Source organism: Castanea sativa, chromosome 6 (genome assembly GCF_040712315.1).
Source record: "Castanea sativa cultivar Marrone di Chiusa Pesio chromosome 6, ASM4071231v1".
NCBI classification, from domain to species: domain Eukaryota; kingdom Viridiplantae; phylum Streptophyta; class Magnoliopsida; order Fagales; family Fagaceae; genus Castanea; species Castanea sativa.
In genome coordinates, this window is record NC_134018.1 from 49,889,057 (window position 1) to 49,912,990 (window position 23,934).

Consider the following 23,934-nt stretch of genomic DNA (forward strand, 5'->3'; position numbering starts at 1 on the left):
TGAAGTATCAGTGCTTCTTAGCAAACCTCAAATCAAAATCCAGGAAAAATATACAATTTCGAAACCCAATCTTAAAATATGAATATGAATAGACTTAAAATAACAATGACAAGAGATAAATGTGATAAGCAAAACTGTGGACTTCTAAATAAGCTGCCAATATGAAGTGACAACTGCAAAAGATAAAACAAGTACCTTTAATATCTGTACCTCCTTGACAGTCCATGGAACCTTTTTGCCTTAGCTCAAGAGGACTTACTGGGTATGTGCTACAAATTCGAGGGTCATTATCAATGAAGGACAGTCAATGCAATGCAACACTAAAATGCCACTCATAACCAGAGTGCATGGGGGGTAGAAGGCAAGAAAGAATGATTTTAAGACAAAATCTGGTTACCAGAGAACATTACAGATTTTTAAGGCAGCTTCTGATTATGCAGGGTAGAAATACCTAATACCAAGAATGACGTGAAGGGAATATGATAATTGTATGAAAAAGACTTGATATGAACAAATTACTGATGCCTCTCTCCCCTTTGGAATCTTATTGAATAATAAAAAATGATAGACTTATTATTTTCATCTCTAGAAGCTCCTTCTCCATCATATCAAGTGCCCAAACAGGTTCCTGTGGTGGATCAGCAACCTGTTCCCCTGAAACTTCCTATTAGATTCCCTCTTCCACCTGTCTTTGATAGACAGTAATAACATCTGTGTTTTCACTGGAAAAGTTATCACCACCCTCATGGTCAGCTGGTTCTTGGTTGTGTCCTTTGAGCACTCTCATAGTTAAGCACTCTTGGATCACCTTTTCTTCTGCTATTTTCCCTTTAGCCAATTCATTTAGTGTCCCAGTAGTTACAGTTGCCTCTTCCTCTCTAAGAGGTGAATTGACATAATCACAAGATGCAGAAGGTTCTGCTTGTTACACATCATCCAAACTTTTCCGACAATGAAGGTTATTGACTTCATTTACATGTTCACTGACATGATCTGCTCGATCACCTTCTCTTTCCATGTGCCCATTTTTGACAAGAAGCCTCATTTCCTTTGTCTTGGAAGAAAATGCTATTCTATATGCAATCTCTCAATGACTTCCTTTGTCTGATGCTTCAAAACCCATTTGAAATAATTTAGCTAATTCTTTCCTTGCATAGGACACCTTTTTCTTAGCTTCAAGGTACTCTGAAATAGCAAGGGAATATGCACAGTAGGGGCAGTAAAAGTTGCCATTGTTTTCAAATCTAGGTGAGAAACCCAAGCAGTTCTCATGAACCATCACCGGACAATTACTTGTGTTGCACACTAACAATTGACCCCCTTCATTACACCTCATGCACAACTTTTGGTCTGTAGAACCAGCTGATGCTAAGGAATCATGACTATACGTGCATTGAGAGCGCATCATTGTGGCACTATCAGGAGGCTTTGACTGATTATGATGGAATTCATCCTCGCTGTTATGCCCACATCTCACCGAGGCAGTACGCTCATCTTGACCATCCTCTAGAACCCTGCCTTCTTTCAGAGTTCCTATCTGATCTTTTGCCAAGTCACAAACTTGTCTTTCAATAACTGGCATAACTCTTGCAGAAGAATCTTCTAATGGTTCTGTTCGATGTAGAGGTACTGGATTCTCTTCTATGGAATGAATTCCAGAAGAGTCACATTGCTTCTGCTTTTTGGCAGTTAAGTGGATATCATCACAATCATTCAAAATATTTTGGTTTTCACGGAAGTCTCTAGCTATATTCTCAGTAGCTGATTCATTCCTTCCCCTCTTGGAAAGTAATAAATTTCCATTACATGGATCTTTTTCCAATAGCTTATTCTCATTCTCAAGCATTCTAGGTATCAAGTTCCCTTTTACTCCCATTTGTTGTGTATCAAGGAAGCTCCCATCAACTCTATGTGTAAGTGCATTGTGACTGCCATTATTCACAGGAATTCCACCACCTGCACTTGTAAATTCCAGTCCACTCCTGTCCTTCAGGCAATCAGCATATGGATGAATACCTTCGAGAATTGATTTCAGCTGTTGATAAAGAAGCACGCAAAACCAAATAATGAATAGTGAATGACAATAGATGAAACAGAGGAAAGTTCATAAGAGAGGAAGAGAGAGGGGGGGGGGGGGGGGAACCCCCCCTTTACCTGTTGTAAGGCTAGTTTAGGCATACAAGCTCTTTTATGAATAATAAAGGGGCGAAGATCCCTTTTTACGAGCTCCGGTTTGGGCATTTCAAGATCTGATAATGAATTCTGACAAAATAAATGTTTATGTTCAACATCAAAATGGAAATTCAAACTCCTAACATTTAGAAGCAGATGATTAAATACACAAGCAATATTACATACAAAGCAAGAGTTGAAATTAGAAAGAAAAAAAAAAACTACCTCATGCATTATGTGTTGGAGAACATCTTCACAACTTTCTGAAAAATCAAACCCGACTTTTGAATGACCATTATTGACTTCATTAGAGGGACCACATAAAGACTCCAAACATCTCAAAGCCAACATTTCCCTCATGTTTTTCCCTAAATCATCATCTAAGTCTGGAGCCAATTCAATCAAATCTGAAACAAAGAAACCAAGATTGATTAAAAAGATTATTAAACATATATACTATAGAGAATTGTTTTTTGTTGTATTAGATTCAAACTACCATGTAAAAAAGAAACGTCCACTTGCTTAAAGCTCGCAAGAGTTTCAATGACCCAAATCCATGGAAGGCCTGAAGCATGATTGGATGCGTCTCCGTCCATGAGAGACAACAAATTTATTGACCACACCCCACGTGCGAGTGCAAGAACTTTAAGCTTCGATGGATGAGGACAAAAGAAGGGCTGAAATCAATGAAACCAAAATTGAGATCCTAAAGACAAAATGGTTGGAAATTATTATTTATAAAGACTAAAGCATATTTATAGGCTTCAATACATGATGCAATTCATTGACTTTTCCATGTAAAAGTAAAACACAAACCAAGGAAGTGAAGTATAGACACTTCATTTAGGCTGCCGTACCCGTGTCATTGTGGTATCATACCAGCTATTTCATGTTATAATTTAAAAAAAATTCTCGCGTCACTGTGTCATACCCGTGTCCGTGCTTCCTAGACACAAACTATAACCATGTTTGCATCATGTATTGAATCCTATGGCATGTATTCCATCTTTGCTATATAGCATTATTTGGGATTTCAATTTGAAAATTGGATGGTATCAAGGCTTTCTATTACCAAATTCAGATATCATTAAACCCCTAGTTTATTTGAGAAAAGTGTAAAGCTTAAAAAAACACAAATTATATACAATTTATCAAACACATTGCGCATATATAAGAAACCCAGAATCAGACATTGATATCTTTACTCAATGCTACTAGAAAGAAACAACAACAACCCAAGAGAGAGAAAATTTATTAGTGTGAGAGTTACCCACAGGGTGTGAGGTTTTGGAATAATAACCTATATATATATACACACACATATATATACATACATATAGAGCAATGCTATGTCCGCTAAAAGAGAAGAAACTACCTTTACTCGCAACGCAAGTTCATCCACTGCCACCGGAGTGCGAAGACTGATGAGACCGGAGAGGGTTTCCTTCACCTAGGAGCAGCCGTTGAGAGAGAGAGAGAGAAAATATACAGAGAAAAAAGGCAACCGGTGAAAACTTGCCGATTTGTGTGTGAAAAAAGTTATCAAAATTTTGGTGTATAATTAAAAATGACTCGGAATGAGTTTTTTTGAAAATAGGAGTGAGAAAGTTTACGATAATACATATAATATTGTCTAAAAATTAAAAATATTGTTTAAATAATCATATCAAACGCCCTTCTTATTTTTTTATCTAGTTTTTTTAATTTTTTTTGTATTATTTATGAGTCTTATTGTATTTTTTTTAATTCACGGGTCTTATTATACTATTTAACTAACTTTTAATATTTCTTTATATTTTTAGCAAAAAATTTTCAGTTTTAATTAAATAAACTGTTCTCAAATGGACCCTTTATTATAAAAATAAAATAAAAAAAAAAACATAATTACAATTCCCTCCATTGAGGTATGAAGAAATGATACATTACCCCAAACTTAAAGTAAAAAAGCATTTTCCCTTCTTGATATCCTTTTGGTCCAACTTTGTTAATTTAATATTAAAAATGTTTTGTACTCATTTGTCCATTGCTAAGGGGAGGTTTCCATAATTATTTTATTTTATAATTAAATTTTATTATTTAAAATTTTTATTTAAAGTGTATTTAAAATATTAAGTGTGAATTTTGCTCATTAATTTTTCTTCTTTTTTCAATTGGTTATGGAGATATTTTCCATTGCAAGTGTTTTGGTGTTTGATAAATTTTTACATTTTTATTTTAAATTTATCAGTTTTTTTTACTAACTATAGTTAAACTTTTGTAGAGAGATTTTTATAAAAAAAAAAATCATAATATTTTATTATTAATATAAACAGAAAAAGAGGGAGTGTTAATTTTATAAAACCTCAAGGGAGGTGAGTACTTTTTTTTTCTTAAGGTTTGGAGTGGAGTGTTATTCCCCTAAACCTAGAGGGAGAGGAGTGTAACTACTAAAAAGAAAAAAGAAGCTAGGTGTGGTCTTTTTATAAAATGTCTTGTTAATTGGTGTGCTTCGAATATTTGTTAATTAATTATTTTATTGAAAATTTGATATTATTTTATGAAAAATACAATAATAAAAAAACTGTTAAAAAATCAGTCTTTTTTTTTTTTCTTCCTTTCTCATAAAAATTGTCTACAAGTATTTCCTAAACAAATGTTTGTAGTGAATCTGTAAAGAGAATTCAGTTTTTTTTTTTCCTTTTCCATAAACAAATTTTGAAAGCATTTCCTAAACAAATACTCTTGGTGCGTCCATTAACAAAATCTTTCTATAAAAGCATAAAGGATAGATTTTCAACCTATAGTTAATGGTAACCGCTCCATGATAAATTTTTTTTTTTAATCAGGCTAATACACTAATTAGTTTTTTCTATAGATGTGAATCACGTGATTCAAATTATATATCTCTAATTCAATAACAATATATTTTACCAGCTGGGCTAACTGGAACTTGCTAAAAAGTATGAGGGCTATTTATGGGTAGGTTTGGTGTGGGTCTAAGGTTAACCTTTTTACACTTGACTCACCCATATTGGATGAATGAATCTCATACAATTGAAACTCATAATTGGGTTTGTTAATTCTTTTGTTGGGTGGGTTGGTTTGGTCAGGTGATCATATTTTAATGAAAACCCAAATTTACAACTATGGCTTTTCACATCAACCACAAAAGGAGCTAATTGTCTTTTATCAAACATCGCAACAATGCCACAAATCCAAATACTTATCAGATCGAAACTGGGAAAGAGAGAGAAATGAGACTAAAAATCATATACAAAAGAGGGAAACGAGACTTAAGCCATGATGGCAGTGAGTTGGCAACAATGACAACAAGGATAACTAGGGTCTCAACTTTAAACACCGTGGATGAGAGAGAGAGAGAGAGAGAGAGAGAGAGAGAGAAGGGAGGGGGGGACTTGGGAACCTAAAATAAAAAAAAAACTATTATTTATTTTATATTTGGTAGGTTTCGTTTCAAGGGTTAAGAATCAATGGACCCAAGACTTGAACCGAAACCAAAATCTTGTTTAATGTTTGAGACCCGTTGTTGATGGTCCATACATTCAAAACTAACTGCAAGTCATCAGTCAGCTCAAATTGGCCTACTGGGTTAGGTTTGGCAGGTTTATGGACAATCATAGCATAAACATAGGTTTATTAAGTGTACTTATTAACTTATTTAGTTTTTTGCTAAAAGGTAACTAAAAGATTACTAAAATATACTTAATACTTTTTGAAAAAGTGAAAAAAAAAGAGTAAGATTTTAAAAAATTATGCATAAAAATTAAAAACTTAAAAAGTGAGCCAGGCAGACACTAATAAGTACAAATTATTGTAAGTTAGACTAGGTTTGTTTCAGTGTATAAAATAATTTTAAGTGAAAATATTTTTGGGAATGAAAAATAATTTATAGTGTTTGGTTGCATTTTAAAAATTATATTAGAAAATAATTTAAAGTGTTTAGTAACATTTTGAAAATACAAATTTTCTATTAGTTTCTCACATTTTCTCAACTTCCAAACAAATTTTATCATAGAAAATTTCAATATATAAACTTATAAAAACAAAAATCACAACAAAACCAAACTCAAACAATTCGGTCAAACTAAGAGAGGGAGGAAGAGAGAGTGATCTCGGCGACAATCTTCCATGGGCGACGATCTCGGCGGCGTTGGGTGTGATCTCGGCGTGATGTCGGAGGTGAGGTTGAGCGAGAGAAGAGAAGAAAATGGAGATAGGTTTGAAGGGATGTGGATTGGGTACTATAGAGGGTGGGTTTGAATGAAGTGTTTCGCCGGCGACGTGGGAGCGACGGATTGGAGATGTTGGAGGTGAGATGGGCTTCGCTGGCGTGAGGGAGAGTTTTGGTTGGCTTCATGGATCGGGTACATTTGGAGCTCGAAGTGGGCGGAGGTGAGGTTGAGTGAGAGAAGAGAAGCCTTAGTTTACTTAACCAACTAATCAGGCTTCTGAAGTACACCGTGAGTGTGTTGGAAAACCCAATAACTACACATACCGTTTAAGGCCGTTTCGGCCCAACAATCTTTATAAACATTCAATTACCCCATGGGCCCATAATCATACAAGAAAAGCTCCAAAACATTGTATTTTCAATCCAAATTCCCAAAACCCCATTGCTGCCAATTAGGGTTTAGTCATTTACGTAACAGTGTGTGTGAAAAAACGAAGCAACGGCTCCATCTTCAACCCCTGCAAATCCACAAAGCTCAATCGCACACTCAAAGGTACTCTCCGAACCCATTGATACATGCATATGCATATATAAGGTTATCATTGTGTATATATGAATTTGAGTATTTGTACAAAGCAGAGTTTGATATTGTAGAGGAATGGGGAAGCTGGGGAAGAAGGCAAGGAAGTTCTCAAAGAAGAATTTACAGTCTGTGCTCAAAAGAAAGAGGCAGCTCAAGTCTCTGTTCAAAAGGAGAGCTTCTAAAAGTAAAGCCTTTTCCAGTTGTACTGTTTGATAAATAAAGCAATTTGCCTTTGTCTCTAATGTGTATATTGTTGTTCCCATTATTCATTTTAAGTGTGTAGTGTATGCTGTATGTATATTTGAAATCATTGGTTTACATGTTTATGGTATAGGCCTTGTTGAAGCTGAACCTAGTGGACTATAAAAGAGTAACTACTATTTTTGAGGATTTTGATTTTTGTTTTTTTTTTGTTTTTTTCGTTTCGCTGATTAGTGATGTAGTTTGGCTTGGTAATTTTATCATTCATTTTAAGTCCATTTGTGTAAATGTGCTATTTAGTTTCAAGCTTGGTTGAATTAATTAATTAATTGGTTAATGCGTTATAAGCCTTCACTTTTAATTCCATTGTGCTTAGTGTCATATATTTTGTTCGCAACTAGTCCGAAGCCTGAAAAAAGGGTGGGTTGTGATAGGTGTCAGTGTAAAATTTAGTCACTTTATTATGAATTTATCCACTAGCTGGCCTCAACATTTTGGGACTTAGACTTTACTTTTCTTCCTGCTTTTGTTAGTGTTTGTTTCTCACTCATTTAATTTCTGCGGGCTTGTTGCATTGATTCACTTGCTATAGGAGATCGGCATAATGCTGCTGAGGATGAAGACGAGGTGGATATAGAGCTGTCTAATGGAAGGTAAAAAAGGTGAAATTGATGCATACCAGCCTTAAAATGCTTTTAAAGAAACTAAAATTTAAAATTAACATAACACTCATGTTGTCCTCTAAGACATTCTTTGGTGTGTATTTGTTTAAAATTTTAATGCTATGCCAATTAAATGCTAAGGAGAGTTATTATGACGAATACCCATGCCTGAATTTTGAGTTTGTTGTTGAAAATGTCTATTTTTTCCCCCTGCAGAAACCCCGAAGCTGGAGATATTGAAGACATTTCCCTTGATGCGATATTTAGTGAAGACGATAGTGAGACAGGAGATGATTCTGAGAGTGATGGATATCTCTCAGAGGTTGTGGAATATACTATCATTGCTTAAAATGTTGTTTATATATATATATATATATATATATATATATATATATTTTTTTTTTTGGTTCTTTACTCGGCTTCTTGTGATTGACTATTGTTATGGGCCATCAGGACTCAAGCTGCACACTTGTTGCTGAAAGTGGAAGTGAGGATTATCTTAAAGGTAAGGACAGTATTACCTGATTTATATATATCCTGTACCAATTTTGTCTCTCCCTTCCCCATCTTTATGTTCTGATGGAATACATATGCAGACAGTAGTGGAGATAGTGCTTTATCGGTGCAAAACAACGAAATTCATTTAGATCTTGTACAGAAGACAAAAAAATTGAACAGGTTGCAGGAAAAGGTAATTGTGTTGTTAAGATATTCATGCTTTAATCATTTTTATAATTGTTAAATAATTTGTATATGTTTTCAGTTAATGTTATATTTGTTGGATATTTTTGTCACAGTGAGAACTTTCTTGATTTTTGTGAATGTATAATAAGGAAGAATTTATAAACAATTGTAAAGGAGGAAGTACTAATTTTCTTAGGAACAATTTAAAGTTTCATTTTGTTGGTATTGGCTGAATTTTTTTTCAATTCCTCCCCATCCCTGTTCTGAAATTTGAATCAACACCCAACAGTATGGTATTCATATTATCGTTTCTGTGTCTATTGCTTATGCTGGTGTTGCCATGGGTGATGGGCCTTACTCTTCATATGAAAGGAAATAATTACATAGCCACTGATTTTTCTTTGTAGCTGTTAAGTCAGTTTGTATGTGATATTTTAAGCAGAATAGTGAGCATGATGAATTCAATTAAATGTTTTTCTGAATTATCAATTATAGCTGGGGTTTTGGGGCATGAAATTTGAGTTTAACAAATTCATTGCATTAACTTTGAGTTTTCTGCATGTACCATGTTACACTATTAAGCGTTAGGGTTCCGACTTACATCTGATAGTAGGTATTTTGCATGAATCCTGGTCAGGTTTCATGCCTAACTGGAAATGGGTAAACCAATGTTTTTAGCTCACTATGTATTGTATTTGTATTTCTTATGTTTTCTGTATGTGATGTCTGTGAAACATGTGCTCTATGCCTTGGACAGTTCTGTGGTTCTCTTTTGTTATTGCATCTCTCTCTTACTCCATGACTGTTAATTTTTGTGTTTTCTAATTACTATTTGTTTATTCATCTACTTAATGAAGCGTTAGCTTGAAATTTTTCCAGGATCCAGAATTTGCTAAGTTTTTGGAAAGCTATGATAAAGGTCAACCTTTCAGAAATGAAGAAACTGTAAGTTGTTTAATACGTATGGTATCCAGGAAATTAGTGTGCACATTTTGAGGGTGATTACAGGTTTATTTGGGATGTACTTTTGCAAAGAAATAACTCGTCCATGTTGTTTATGCTTCACTTGGCTGTTGAGTATATAGAGGGAATGAAAAGAAGAATTGAAATCTCACATTCAACAAGCACCCTTAAGTTGATAAGATCATGATTTTTCCTCTTTCCAGTGTTGTATTAGATTAATTGCTTTCTAATGTTACATCTTTCAAGAAAATTTGCTGCTTCATGGTACCATAGTGTGGCTATTATAATTTGCTTTTGTGTTGCATACTTGCGCATGGAAGGGGAAGCATAGAAGTGTAGTTTTTTAATAATTTCCTGTAACACAATTTCTCTCTCTCTCTCTCTCTCTCTCTCTCCCTCTCTCTCTCTCTCTCTCTCCTCCTCTTCCCCTTTTTTTCCACCTGAAATTGGTTGCCACAAGTCAATACCCAATATAACTACCATGTTTCACATTTAATACATTATAGATTTTTTTAATGTGAAATACAGAAAAGAATCTACTTAGAGTACCTTAGTTGGTTAGGAATGAGTATTTATGTAGATGACTGATATGTGGAAAATATCTGCTCAGAAATAGGCATTTGGAATCTCGCATTGATCATTACACTAATGTATGTTGTTGTCTGGTTTTTTCATTTCAATGTCTCTTAAGTGTGTTTTTGCTTGTAACAGTATTCTGATGAGGATGAGATAAGTAATGAAGGCATGGCCTCAAATGAGGGCAAGTTCTTGACTAGCTCTGCTGTTAAAAGTTGGTGTCAGCTAGTGAAGGAGCAGCGCAGTGTGCCTGCCTTAACTAGTCTCTTAAATGGATATCGGGCTGCGTGCCACTATGGAACCAAATCAAGTGGTGACCTTGATACTGAATCATGGAGTAGAATTCAGAACAGTGAAACTTTCTGTGAGATATTGATGTTCGTACTTCATGAGGCTGATAATATATTTCGAGGGCTACTGGAAATATCGAGTTCTAATTGCAAGAAGGAAGCAATTTTGGGGTTAAAGAATACTTCAAAATGGAAAACTCTGAGGCCACTAATTAAATCTTATTTGAGGAGTACCCTGTTTCTCCTAAGTCAAGTTACCGACTATGAGATATTGGCCTTTGCCCTAGCAAGACTGAGAAATTCAATTTTATATTTTGCTGCTTTTCCTTCTTTACTGCGCAGATTGATCAAGGTATTTACCAAAAGCTCATGATACAAATTTGTTTGTCATTGATGCAGTTGAATCATTGTTATCAATGTTTATATTATGATGGATATTGAGAATTTTATCATTTTATTTTGTAAATAATACATCAATAATTTTTTTTTCCAAATTCAGTAGAGTGGTGAATGCTTTAGAATTCAAAGACTTCCAGTTAAATAGCATTAAAATAGAGTATATGGAATGTAGGTTTCATAAAGGCAGAAACAAATATGAATGGGTTGTGAGACTTGATGGTTAAGAGATATGAAACAACTAGAGCGTTTGATATCTTGGATCATTAATTCATAAAGATGGAGAAATTGAAAATGATGTGAGTTATAGGATAAGAGCAAGGTGAGTAAAGTGGAGAAGTGCATTGGGAATATTGTGTGATTATAGAATACCTATTAAGTTAGAAGGATTTTTTTTTTTTTTTTTATTTTATTTTAAAGATTGCTATGAGAACAGCTATTCTCAATGGTATTGAATGTTTGGCTATTAAGAAGCAACATATTCATAAAATGAGAATGTGAAGATGGATAAGTGGAAATTCAAGGTAAGATATGATTCAAATGATGAAATTTGGTTTAAGAGAAGGGTTAGACTCAAAGGTTTAAGATAAGGGTGATTGCTATTGATGAAAAGATGGAGAGTCACTTGAGATGGTTTGGTCATTGTTTTGAGAAGAGCAATTATTGCACTAGTGAGAAAGAGCGAGTTGATTCAAGTTTAGGGAATGAAAAAAGATAGATGAATACCTAAGGAAATAACAGAAAGTACTGTTTAATATAGATTAGAATGACAAAAAAATCCATATGGCTGACCCTGACTAGCCTATTGATGGTTCATAGCATACCCCAGAATTTTGGGACTAGGGTTTGGTGGTGGCGTTGGTTGTAGTACAGGGGTGCAGACAAATAAAAAGGTGCATTATACCTTGAACTAATGGATCCTGCAAGTATGAAAAACCTTAAGAGTGCTAGTTATATCCATGATATTATAATGTAAATTAAAGGTTTTTGTGTTGTATGTAAATCACATACCATGTGAGATTGTTTCTTATTATCTTTCAAATATTAATGCAGATTGCAGTTCATTTGTGGGCAACAGGTGGAGGAGCCCTATCATCACATTCCTTTCTCATCATAAAAGATGTGGCGTCTGTGTTTAGCTCCAATTGTTTTGACACCTGCTTTGTTAAAACTTACAAGGCCTTCATTGGTCACTGCCAATTTTTGGAGTCAGCTGTATTTAAACATATGCAATTTCTGAGGAATTCCTTGGTTGAGCTTTGCTCCCTAGATATGCAGAAATCATCTAGGAAAGCAATGGTTTCTATCAAGCAACTTGCAAAGACATTACAGCAGGGTCTACAAATGAAGAAGGTATGGAAAGAACATGCTCTTTCTTCGGTGCTTGTTTTATTGGATACAGACATATTTGTGGGTTGCTCTTCTGTATAGATGCTCATGAGTGTCTAATTTATCATGAGCCATGATATCAAATATGGTGGGACTTTTTCTGATGCTTTGCTTTTAATTGTTTATTTCCAGGAAGCGCTAAAGAAAATATGCAGTTGGCAATACGTTAATTGCATCGATATTTGGGTAACGTTTATAGCAGCAAATATAAGTGATTATGATCTTCAACCACTGCTATTTATGATCATTCAGATTATAAATGGAGTGGCTGTCCTGTTTAGTGGACCAAGATATTTACCCTTAAGACTTAAATGCATCCAATGGCTGAACCATCTCTCCAGTTCTAGTGGGATTTTCATCCCTGTTGCATCATTGGTGTTGGATGTTTTAGAATATAATATTAGTAAGGAGGGCAGGAGCAACGAAAAGGCTGTCAACCTTTCATCTGCTGTTAAGGTCAGGAAGTAGTAATGTGTACTGATGTAATTCTATCCATACATTCTCTCTTGCTTATATGGTTAAAATGTTTTCACCATTGAACTTGATGCACAGCAGTTGGTTGCTGAAATCCATATTTTTCTAGAATATACATACTGTATTTTCCTGTAATTGATATAAGATACCATTGTTACAGTTGCCAAAACACTGGTTAAAATCACGAAATTTCCAAGAAGAGTGTGTTTCATCTGCCATCGAACTGCTTGCAGAGCATTTTGCTCAATGGAGCTGTCACATATCTTTTCCTGAACTGGCAACTATTCCTCTCATCCGGCTCAAGAAGTTTGTTGAGATAACTAGTATCGAGAGTTTTAGACGTGTGATGAAGCGTTTTATTGATCAGGTACGAGCTCTGATTAAAGAATTACTTGAATCTCTTATTGACTAAGAAATTTAGCTTCTATGCAGCTGTCTACCAGCTAAATCCTGAACCCCATCCAATATGTGGTTTCCTTTTCCCACCATTTATGATGGCCCTGGCAATCACCTTAAGATTGGATAATGGCTCAATCTGATTTATGATTGATTTGTTGGTTTTTGTAATTTCATGACCATAACATTAATTGATTGGACTGGACTGCTTTCATGACTAATAATATAACAAATGGGCAAGAGTTCTAATTTTTGTAATTTGGTAAACCAACTTCTGGTCACAAACAATTTTTTTATTTATAACTCTTTCTTCTGGCACCATAGGTGGAGCACAACATAGAGTTTGTCCAGAAGAAAAGAGATGAGGTGGCTTTTTCACCCAAAGATCAGCAATCTGTTGAATCATTTCTCCAGGTTTGCTTTTGTAATGTCAACTATACTTTTGTATGGAATATATAAATCTTTTTCTTAGTTCGGAATATGGTTAATGTGCAGCTGGAGAAGCATAGTGGCAAGTTCCCATTTACACAGTATTACAGAAGCATCATGGAGAAGGCTGCTTCTAGAAATCTGGTTTTGAATGAAAAGGTGCCATAAACTTCCCTTTTTTTAATGTTCGCTTTGCTGGGTCTGGTATGTTTCCTTTTAATATGGATTTGAATGATTGCATAGACCAATGTAGGCAAGCAAGAACAGAAGGTGAACTTTTGGCAAATAACGGGCATTTTCCTTCTGGTCATGAGGATAAAGTGCTTAGCCCTTTAGGGGTGAAAAGCCCCTAGATTACCCGGTAACTGGTTATGGTGGGTGGGGTAAGATGTCCGTAGGAATTTGATTAACAATGAAAATTATTGTACAGTATGCTCTGCGACGTGCAACTAAATTGAGTGAAGTTCTCCTACGTCATAATTAAAAATAAAATAAAATAGAAAAGGCATGATTTTTTTGCCACCCTCTGATTCCCCCTTTTTGTTCATGGTGTCTGGGTTTATCTGATTTTCCTAGCTAGCCATGGTTTAGATTTTGGCTAACCATGATGTGGTTCTAGTTTTATTTTGATATGACATAACAACACTCTAGGTTATACTTATATCAGGCAACAAGTCAATATACACTTGTGCTTCTCTGAGTAATGTAGATTGTCCATCAGTGAACACGCCATCTATTTTTCCATGTTTTTGTGTATTAGATTGATGCACATTCTATTGATCCATTGTGCTGAGTCTTGTTAAGAGCATTAGTTTCTTCCCCGGTAAAGCATACGGGTGATTACCTACTGGATTACTTGACAATTTTAATGTCACCAACTGAATAGGAAGAAAATATTTTCATTGAAAAATAAAATAAAAGCTCATTACTACTCGCATATGCATTCTGACATTTCTGTGCTTGGCAACAATACTCACTGCAGTTTGCTGGAGCAGAGAAAATCATAAAGAATATACAACAGCATCCATCTGACATGGTAGATGTGGGTGGTAAAGGCAAAGGACATTCAGTGAAAAGAAAAATACTTTCTCATGAGAGAAAGAATGGAAAGAAAACTAAAGTGTGAAGATAAATGTTTTCTCATGAGTCGTGACCAGGTTTTGATCCTATATCAAACTCAGAGGACAGATATCATTCTGTTGTTTATGATATGTTACAATTATTTGATATACACCAAATTTAGACTTAAAACTAAAAAAAGAAATGATACACACCTAACTTAGGCTTCTAGAAATTTTTATTGTAAGACCAAGATGCAAAGCTTAAGGTTGTTTTGATTTGCAGATATGGCTAGTTTTAGATTTGCAGATATGGCTAGACTTGAGTAATGAGTTATGTTTCTAATATTTGAAAGTGATGTTCAGTTTTTAATCTTTTGAACCATTTTTGGTGAATATGTTCCATACCATAAACCATTCATATGTTCAGGTATGGTAGTATATAGTAATCAGAAAAGTCTATAAAAAAAAAAAAAAGACACAAAAAACAAAAGAAGTGAGCAATTGCATTACGTCTAGCCTTCTGACTTTTATTACGTTTCAGCTCAAAATAAAAAGGGCTGCAGTTTGTCTTTTTAATTTGAATTAGTATTGTGCTCATGACATGGAATCGCTAATTAATCTTACCGGTGAATTATCAAATTTAGTATAAATGGCTGTCTTTAGTGCAAGATCTATTCTAATATATAAAAGCTAGCACTAAGCACAATGATATATTCTAAGACAATCTCATCAAATAGGGCAGTATTTCATGATCCATATAATATGCCATGAGCTTAGGAATCAGAAAACTCATGCTTGAGATAATTCTGCTCATTGCCATACTGTACCAATGTTCTCGTGTCTGTTTGGTTAGAGCTTATAAGCTCAACTTTTATATACAACTTTTTTTTTATAAAAAAATTCTCACTTCTCCAAAGTACAAGCGCATACTTTTTACAAAAAGTTTTAACGAAAAGTTAGATAAGTTTCATTAAACCCAGCCCTGACCTAAGGTCTTGTAGCACAAAGCTTGTGTTATAATGAGAAAATTTTCTTTATTATTAGCGGATACTCCTTGGCTGGTAAAGTCCACGCGGTCTCATCTCCTTTGTTTCATACTTTCACCATGTACTCATTAACATGCTTATGACCAGTTTTTCGTCTGATTTTCTTCATGTCTTGCTTATCAAGTCTATGCCGTAGACTAGTATAAATATGTTTGATTTTTTTAACAAGCTGTACCGTATTATAGGAGTTGTTCAAACTTATGTAAGGTATAACATATAAATTTAAGTTTTCTTAAAAAAAAAAATTCAAATACACTACTTGGACTTGGGTCTAGTTCAAAAACATCTCATGGAGTTTCAATTTTTTCTTATAACTTCTTAAAATTTATTTATCTGTCAAATTGACTCTTGAGACTAACTTTCATTAGCTTTTATGGATGGAAAAATCATGTGATCATCGTGTGATTAGTGACACAAATTGGTTGGTAAGTCTTTTATAACATGGTCATGTGATGATCACTTCATTTTGTCATCCATAAAATCTAACGAAATTAAGTCTCATATACTTATGAAAATTGATATGAATTGATATAGAATTGGTTGTGATCTTAGAATTTTTCAATAAAACACCAGATACTTTGGGTGGATTTTGGAACATAATTATATTAGAGCAAAGTTGAAAAATTTTAAATGCCTTATATGTATTTTTATTCGAAATAAAACTTTTATAAATTTCACTCATAACCAAATATTAATTTGCCCACCCCCCCTAAAAGAAAAACAGTCATTTAAGGAACTTAAAATAATTTTTAAACAATATATTAGTATCTCGTTTAAATAATAAGATTACAATTATGTTATATAAATCTTATAACAGTCAATACTCTTTTTTTTTTTTTTTGTTGAGAAACCAATAATAGTCATACTCAAATTTATTATTTTGTGAAATTTAATAATATAGGACAATTCTTTAATGCCTTTTATACAATTATATAGGGTATGTTGTTAAATAAAAATCATAAAATACCTATGTCATAGACTTTTTCCTCAAATATTTTGTCAAGCCCCAAAATTAAATATCATTCCCTTCGTAAGCATAAATAAGATGGTTACTTTTTATATTGATGATCTACTTTTGTCATTTGAATTAACTCATGCTTGAGATAATTCTGCTTAGTGGAATGGTGCTAGCATTGCCATACTTGTAACAATGCTTAATTGAAATATCATAAAATTCAATTCTGCCCAGAGTCTTGTAGCTTAATAACATTGCAAGCCTTAATTATAAAGAAAATTCTCTCATTTCCACTAATTGTAACAATTATTAAAACACAAAAAACAAAACAAGCTTTGTATAGTACCTCTCATAATTGAGATATTCTACATGGAACTTTTGAGTTGAGCTTTAATTACTAGATGGCTAGCTCTCCGAAGAATTTTCATACCTAGCTTGAAAGCTATAACTGGGAAGCGTTGGTGAGGAATAAGCATGCAACTGCTAAAGGGTAAAAGAACTTGTCTATTTATTAGACTATTACCGTTGCTCCATTTAATACCATTAAAGAAGATGAGCTACTTTCATCACGGATTCTCAATCCAAATTTTCATATAAACCAGCAATTACTATTTATTATCTAATAATTGCTTTGACATCTTCAATGCCAAAACTACCATGTGGCAGAAATGTAAACTCAAACAATCAATAATAAACATAATCACCGATTACCAAACCCAATTTTATATGTTATTAGTTATTACTACAAAATATTTGACTTTCGCAGAATACAAAACATTAATTGATGGCCCAGTCAAGAATGTCCCCTATCATACACTAACTAGTACCTACCAACTCTGTCCTTGGCTAGCTCTTGCCTCTCTCATTCAAAATTCAGACCCTTATTGCATGGCATATGAACAACATAGTCAATCTTGGCTTGTTGGGGCACACGTACTAGCACTAGCACCACCCTAACTCACTCGTGTGGATGGAATGCAACCAAAGGAAGCTTTTACGATAGCGTTTAGATGCTGACTCCTGGACCCCAAAATCTTTATCAGCCTCCACAACCCTTTCCTTCTGCTTCTCTCATTGCTTTTAACCATTTTATCACATTCAACAGACCTAAACATCATTGATGGGCTCTTTATACGACTCTGCCTTATCTTAATATCACGCAGCTCCATCTCTGTTGGAAATCTAGTCATCCCAAACATGAACAAATACCACCTTGATTTTGTTGGAGATGTTAACATTGTCACTTTTCCCATTGATAAATCACACTTGCTAGTTGCATAAACATAGCTTTTTGATGCAGGCAAGGCTGAGGGAATGGAACCCTTTGAGCTATTCTTGTCATTATAGACCTTATTGCCTTTGGACCCTTTTGGGGATGAGCTTCTTGTCTTGTTGAAAGAGAGTGACTTCCATCGAAAAAGCTTTGAACCTTTTGAAGAGCTTCTTCTCTTGTTGAAAGTGAGTGATTTCCATCGGAAAACCCCTTTCTTGCATGTGTGGTTTTGCTTTTCTTGGTTCTGATGAGGTTTCTCGGGGTGGTCAGGTAGTTCTTTGTAGGGAATGAGTTTGCCACAAAAGATGATGCTTTTGTTTGCTGCTGTTGTTGAACAAGTAGAGGCAGTGAAGTCCTCGCTGAAGAACTCAAAGAAGTCATTACTGTCAGAGGACAAGCTTTGGTCTTCTTTGGAGTTATCATCCCAGATGGATGCATCACTGTAGCTAGGAAGATCACAAAGAGAGAGCGTTTCTTCTGCCTCATATGGATCTTCAAAGTCAGTGTTTTCCTCCACTGGGTCTACATATTGTTCTTGAGCTACCATACTTGATCTCAAAGAATGATAGGATAAGCAAATGAATGAAATTGAAGAGGTAGAGTAAAGAAACAGTTATTGGGTATCTTCTGGTTTGTTGAATAAAGCTAATTGGCCATGTATATATATAGAAAGAATACATAAAAAAAGGCTCTAAAGAAAAGGAAGTGAGAGAGAACTTCGAGGCTGTTGATGGAGATGGCTTCTAGAGGATTAGGAATAAAAGATTGTGAATTAAATTTAAATGATAGTAGTAGTACTGTATGGTTGGTCTTCTAGAAAAGCAGGCTTAGACTTTAAAGGTGGACTAGAACAAAAACAAAACTTGAAATACATCATATAGCACTTTATCTTTGTGTGTCTTGCTAGGCTAAAAGCTGGTCATGCATGGACAATGTGCTTTCTACTTGGACTTTTCTTTTTTCTTTTTCTCTTTTTTTGGATGTTTCTTATTTTGTGGGTTGCTTGTTTGTTGGGATTGCACTGTTTATCTCCACGTGGTTGTCTTTTACTCTATTTGTGGGTTTCTTGTAAGGGATGAGTTAAAGCATGATAAACTTTAAGAGTAATGTTAAAGACATCAAATTTAGTATAATTTTGTGGCACAATTTATTATATGACAAGTTATAATTAGTAAAAATATATCTCTATTATTACATCTTACTAATTACAACTCACCATGTGATGAAGCATCCATAGCATTATTCCAACTTTAAACTTCGAGTTGGACTTGTTGTGTAGTTCTTGTTAGGGTCCCACCTTGACTTCAATCAAATTTTGAGAAATTGGCACTTGGTGTGGGACCCAAAATTCGGCATTGGACTTTTCTTTTTGTAGTTTTTTTGTCTTTTCGGTGTATATAATAAGTCCTATTACACACAAAAATTTCACCCCTTATATTTGCGGAGAATAGGGGAAATAATAAATGAGTCGTGTTATGACCATATAAATTGCCACAATATTATACCATAATTCTTCACATAGTGAGTTGTGATTGACAAAGATGTGTCAGTGGGCCATATGGAGACACATCTACGCCACTTACAACTCGTCATGTGGTAAGTTGTGGCCATTTATATGGTCCTAACATAATTCATAATAAATATGTTGTGAATTGCATTGTTGCATTACGATGTATCATCTCAGCAAGATACACAATGAATTTTTAAAAAAAATGAAAACAATGAATTTAAAAAAAAAATGAAAAAAATGTGTGTGCTTATTTGCTTCTAATTTCACAATTTGTCAATATTGTAGCACTAGCATTAGTGGTGCTAAATAACTATATAGCATTTTAGCACCACCAATTCTAAAAAATGAGCTACAATAGTAGAGTTAAACTTAAAAAATTTAGCTCCTCGTCTACGGTGCACACAAGAAGCTAAAAAAAAAAATTTATTAAACTTCCCATTAAAATAATGTTTCTTTCTCCCTTTTTTTTTTCTCTTTCTTTTTTCTCTTCTCTTCCCATTGCACAGACTCTCTTTATTTTCCCCCGAACGAGTTTTGTTCTCTCTTCCTCTATCCCTGCCCATCTCCGACTATCTTTTTTCCTCAACTTATCATCGATACAAGCCCCAAGCCTCTATCGCTAACCCATTTTTAGCTTTGTGTTCATGTTTCAGTATGGATTTTAGTTTTAGTGTTTGTGTTTGTGTTTGTGTTTTGGTATGGATTTCAGTGTTTGTGTTTGTGTTTTGGAGTGGATTTTGGGTTGTGTTTGTGTTTCGAGTTGGGTTGTGGGTTTGGGCCTCTTGGTTTGTGCTTTTGAACTGGGTTGGTTTTTGCCCATAGCTCTGCTAGGTTTTTTTTTTTTTTTTTTTTTTTGTTCTTCTTCACTAGTTTTTCCATGGCTTTAGACAGTGTTTTTGGTTGTTCAACTAGTTTTTTTTTTTTTTTTTCCTGGTTTTTCTGCTCTCTTTTCTTATTCTTCTTCTCTGGTTCTTCCATGGCTTTAGACAATGGTTGTGGTGTTTTTTAAGTTGTTGAACGAAATATTATTTTATTGTAGGGTTTATATTATTTTATTGTGTAAAAAACTAAAGTAAAACCATTACTGTTGAATGTTTTGCAAAGTGAGAAAGTAAAATAGATAAAGTAGCTATTTGTGGTGCCAAATAGTTAAAAAAATAGCTCCACCAATATAGATGCTCTAAGTTGAAATTGATGAGTTAAAAGTTTATGCTAATGATGGATATGCATGAAAGTAAAGTAGGTGTGAGTCTTGTGACTACATTTTTCATTGTATTTAAAAACATTCACATCAAATGTACTAAAAATATATATAATTTTTAACACCTCAAAAAGTTATTTTATTTATATTTACATTTCACTTTACAATACAATGTACATTAAATCATTTATTTTTTTACATATAACCCTATAAAATAATATAAACAACCCAACATATTAATTTCTTTGTAACTTCTCTATCTTTTCCTCTCCAACCCATGAAAATAAATTAATTAAATAATAGTAATAACATGTTTTAGTAGTTTGCTACTAATAGCAGATCACTATATTTAGCACCTTTAATATAACATATATCTTGGTGTTTGAAGTGTTAAATAGCTTTTTAGTGAGTTTTTACCACCAGCATTATTGTGAAGGCTCTAAGATATATTTGTGCTTACGAATTACGATGTAAGTGTTTATTAATATAAAATTTATGCAGCGATAAGCAAAGTTTACCTCCCTATGTTTAGGAGATAGCACTACTTCATTTTCTAGTATCTTTCTTAACAAAGAGCCGAAAAGTTTACAAGCTACTGTAATTAAAGTTATGCTTTCCGAAAGGATCTTTGACGAAGATAAAGTACCAAAATAATAAAGTGTATTGGGTTTCAACTTTCAACACTTGTTAAAAAAAATAATAAAATTTGGGCTGCAGCATAGACTGTCTTCATTCTTAAGAAACTCACTTTTGTAGTAGTCTAGTCTAGTCGGTGGCTATTGCTAAGTTTTCTTTCTTTCTTTTTTAGAATCTATTACTAACCAATATATGTGTGTGTGTGTGTGTGTGTGTGTGTGTGGAGGGAAATGAAATGTCTAGGGGCAGTACATAATCAAAGTTGGTTCTCTTTTTAGTTAATAAATGAGTTAAATTGAACATCTTAATGAGTTAAACTCAGTAGCTCACAAGCAGCTTTGCTTAATTTATAACCTTATTTTCTTTAACCTGAGAACGCAATCATCAAGGAAATAGTTTGTTTCTTATAAATAACAGACATATAAAGACTAATGAGCTATAACTTAATTGACACTTCTTCTTCTCGTAATAATAAGATAGAAAGTGATATCATGAGCTTAAGATGCATTCAACGAATATGTAACTGACAACACAAAAATTAGAAGCGAATGTAGCATTTAAACTTCAAACACATGTTTGATAAATCGTAGACTAGTAATACTATATAAAGGGTTTGTTTGGACTTTAGATACTGCTTATTTGCTGAAAACACTGTAACAAAATAATTTTTAAATGTGTGAATAATGCTGTGGGATCTAAAAATGCATTAATATGCGTGCTTTTGCATTTTTGGCTGGGTCGTAAATAGTGCTGTGAGACCCAGTCAAAAATGCCAATGTTGCATAATTTGGGCTGATTAGCGTGGAAGCTCAATGACCACCATTCATTTTTTGCACTTGAGAGTTGAGACCAAATTGAGGAGCAAAATTAACTAAACATCAGAATCAACAGGTTAGGTAACAACTTCGAATTTTAGTCAAGCTCGGTACTGTAGCAGATACAAACTTTTAGATAAACCAGTAAACAAGTCTTTAACTGTTTTCAAAGAAAGTTTCTTTGCTTGCTATTTTCTGTCGGAATTTTCTTTATCTTTTTTTTTTTTAAACTTGTTTACTGGGTTCCAAGACTAAAGGCAAAATTTGAGAGCCAAGTCTTTAGCTGTTTTGAACGGAACTTAATTTGCTTTCTATTTTTCCTAGTCTCTTTTAACTTGTTAATTGGGTTACAGGTTACAAGTACTAATGCAATATTTTAGAGCCAACAGTCTCCGATGTGTAAAGAATATTTGGTCCTTACGCTGACAAAGTTGCCACCACCTCAGAAAATGGGCTACAAATTCCCCAGGTTTGAAATTTGATAACCTCAATTTAAATTCTTCCCTTGATTCTCTAAAAAAAAAAAAAATTCTTCACTTCGCATCAATTTGGACTAATTTTTTTTCTTTGATTTTTTTTTAATAATTATTTGTTTAATATTGTTTTTTAAAACCTTATTTTTCTAAATACAATTGTATTTTGAACAAATTATCAAATAAATTTTCATCAAATCACTAATCAAAATACTCACAGACCCTTTTGATCGGGTCCCAAACTCCAGCTATAAGATAAATAGAAAGAACTATTCTGCATGTAAATTTAGGCACTGCAATTTTTTTATTCATAATTTTGTTCCCTTTTAAGTATTTTTTTTATTATAAATATGGACCATACATTGAAATTGTATCATGCAGTATTCGCTCCATAAGAGTTGTATCTTGTATAATTGGAATCAACTCATTCCCTTTTAATTTAACCCCTTCTTTTCCTTTCTGTTTTATTATAAATTTATAATGTTAGTTATGGAAGTCCAATTAATTAAAGAGATTGTTTTGGTATGGAAAAACACGCGACTCTCTGAATATGCAGCTTAAAATACCAAAATGCACGCATAAAAAATTTAAGTGCCTTTTTTTCTAAACCTTTATCCACACAGAAAAAAAAAAAAAAAACAAAAAACAAAAAAGCCTTCAGTGCCTTTACTTCCTGTCATAGGCTATGGTATTTTAATAATCTATCACAATTTTTTTTTAATGATAAATTTTGGGTCCTATATACAGTACTTGTAATTTGTACTGCAGTTTTTCTCCAATAAAAAAAAAAAAAGTAATTTGTACTGCAGTGTAAGTATTACAAACTATACAACATTTTTTTCCCATATAACTTGTTGTGAATACATTCAAATTAATAACAAATTAAAGTTACTGATCAAAAAAATTATTAACATAATTTACTTTAATTGGAATTCTACTATTACCAAATATTAAATGAAGTTGAAATACTATGTGAATTAAAAGTTTAAAACTCAATTTCCAAAGGTTTCAAAAAAATGTTAAAAAAAAAAAGAATTTCATTATTTATTTTAAAATAGGTAATGTTTCATACAAATTTTATATTTTATTTATTTATACTATCTTTATTAATTAATTTTAAATACATTATTAAAATATTTTTCATTCATTTAACTTGATTAGGTATGGGGATTATATTGTAGTACAATACAACAATCTATAAAATTTAGATAGAGAGAGATAGATGTATTTTAATTTTAGTCTTTAGACCCACGCGACAAGTTCTAGAGTGAGTGGATATTCCTTGGTTGGCAAAGTCCATGCCGTCTCATGTGTTTCATCAGGTCCTCATCGCCATGCCTATGACCAGTTTTTCGTCTGTTTTTCTTCAATTCTTGCTTATCAAGTCTACGCCGAAGACTAGTAGAAAATAGAAATATGTTTGATTTTTTTAACAAGCTGTACTATATTATAGGAGTTGTTCAAACTTATGAAAGGTATAACATGTAAATTTAAATTATCTTAAAAAAAAAAAATCAAAAACTCTACTTGGTTTAGGTCAATTGCAAAAACACTTCATGAGCTAATTTAATTTTTTCT

The 23,934-nt window shown here is 33.4% G+C and overlaps 2 protein-coding genes across 2 annotated transcripts; one reads left to right on the forward strand and one right to left on the reverse strand.

Annotated features, from left to right (window-relative positions):
* Positions 1 to 355: 355 nt before the first annotated feature.
* LOC142638892 (uncharacterized) lies at positions 356 to 3,691 on the reverse strand. Its single transcript, XM_075812962.1, has 5 exons — positions 3,548 to 3,691; positions 2,669 to 2,849; positions 2,398 to 2,579; positions 2,155 to 2,262; positions 356 to 2,035 (listed from the first exon to the last, which is right to left on the reverse strand). The coding sequence occupies exons 2-5, from the start codon at positions 2,766 to 2,768 to the stop codon at positions 1,088 to 1,090; spliced, it is 1,338 nt and encodes a 445-aa protein (XP_075669077.1). The 5' UTR covers positions 2,769 to 2,849; positions 3,548 to 3,691; the 3' UTR covers positions 356 to 1,087.
* A 3,069-nt stretch (positions 3,692 to 6,760) lies between these two features.
* On the forward strand, positions 6,761 to 14,817 carry LOC142641447 (protein REBELOTE). The gene is made up of 14 exons (XM_075815883.1): positions 6,761 to 6,896; positions 6,983 to 7,110; positions 7,720 to 7,780; positions 8,006 to 8,111; positions 8,243 to 8,294; positions 8,386 to 8,480; positions 9,353 to 9,418; positions 10,148 to 10,654; positions 11,752 to 12,051; positions 12,220 to 12,543; positions 12,722 to 12,928; positions 13,282 to 13,371; positions 13,453 to 13,545; positions 14,369 to 14,817. The coding sequence occupies exons 2-14, from the start codon at positions 7,002 to 7,004 to the stop codon at positions 14,510 to 14,512; spliced, it is 2,154 nt and encodes a 717-aa protein (XP_075671998.1). The 5' UTR covers positions 6,761 to 6,896; positions 6,983 to 7,001; the 3' UTR covers positions 14,513 to 14,817.
* Positions 14,818 to 23,934: the final 9,117 nt, after the last annotated feature.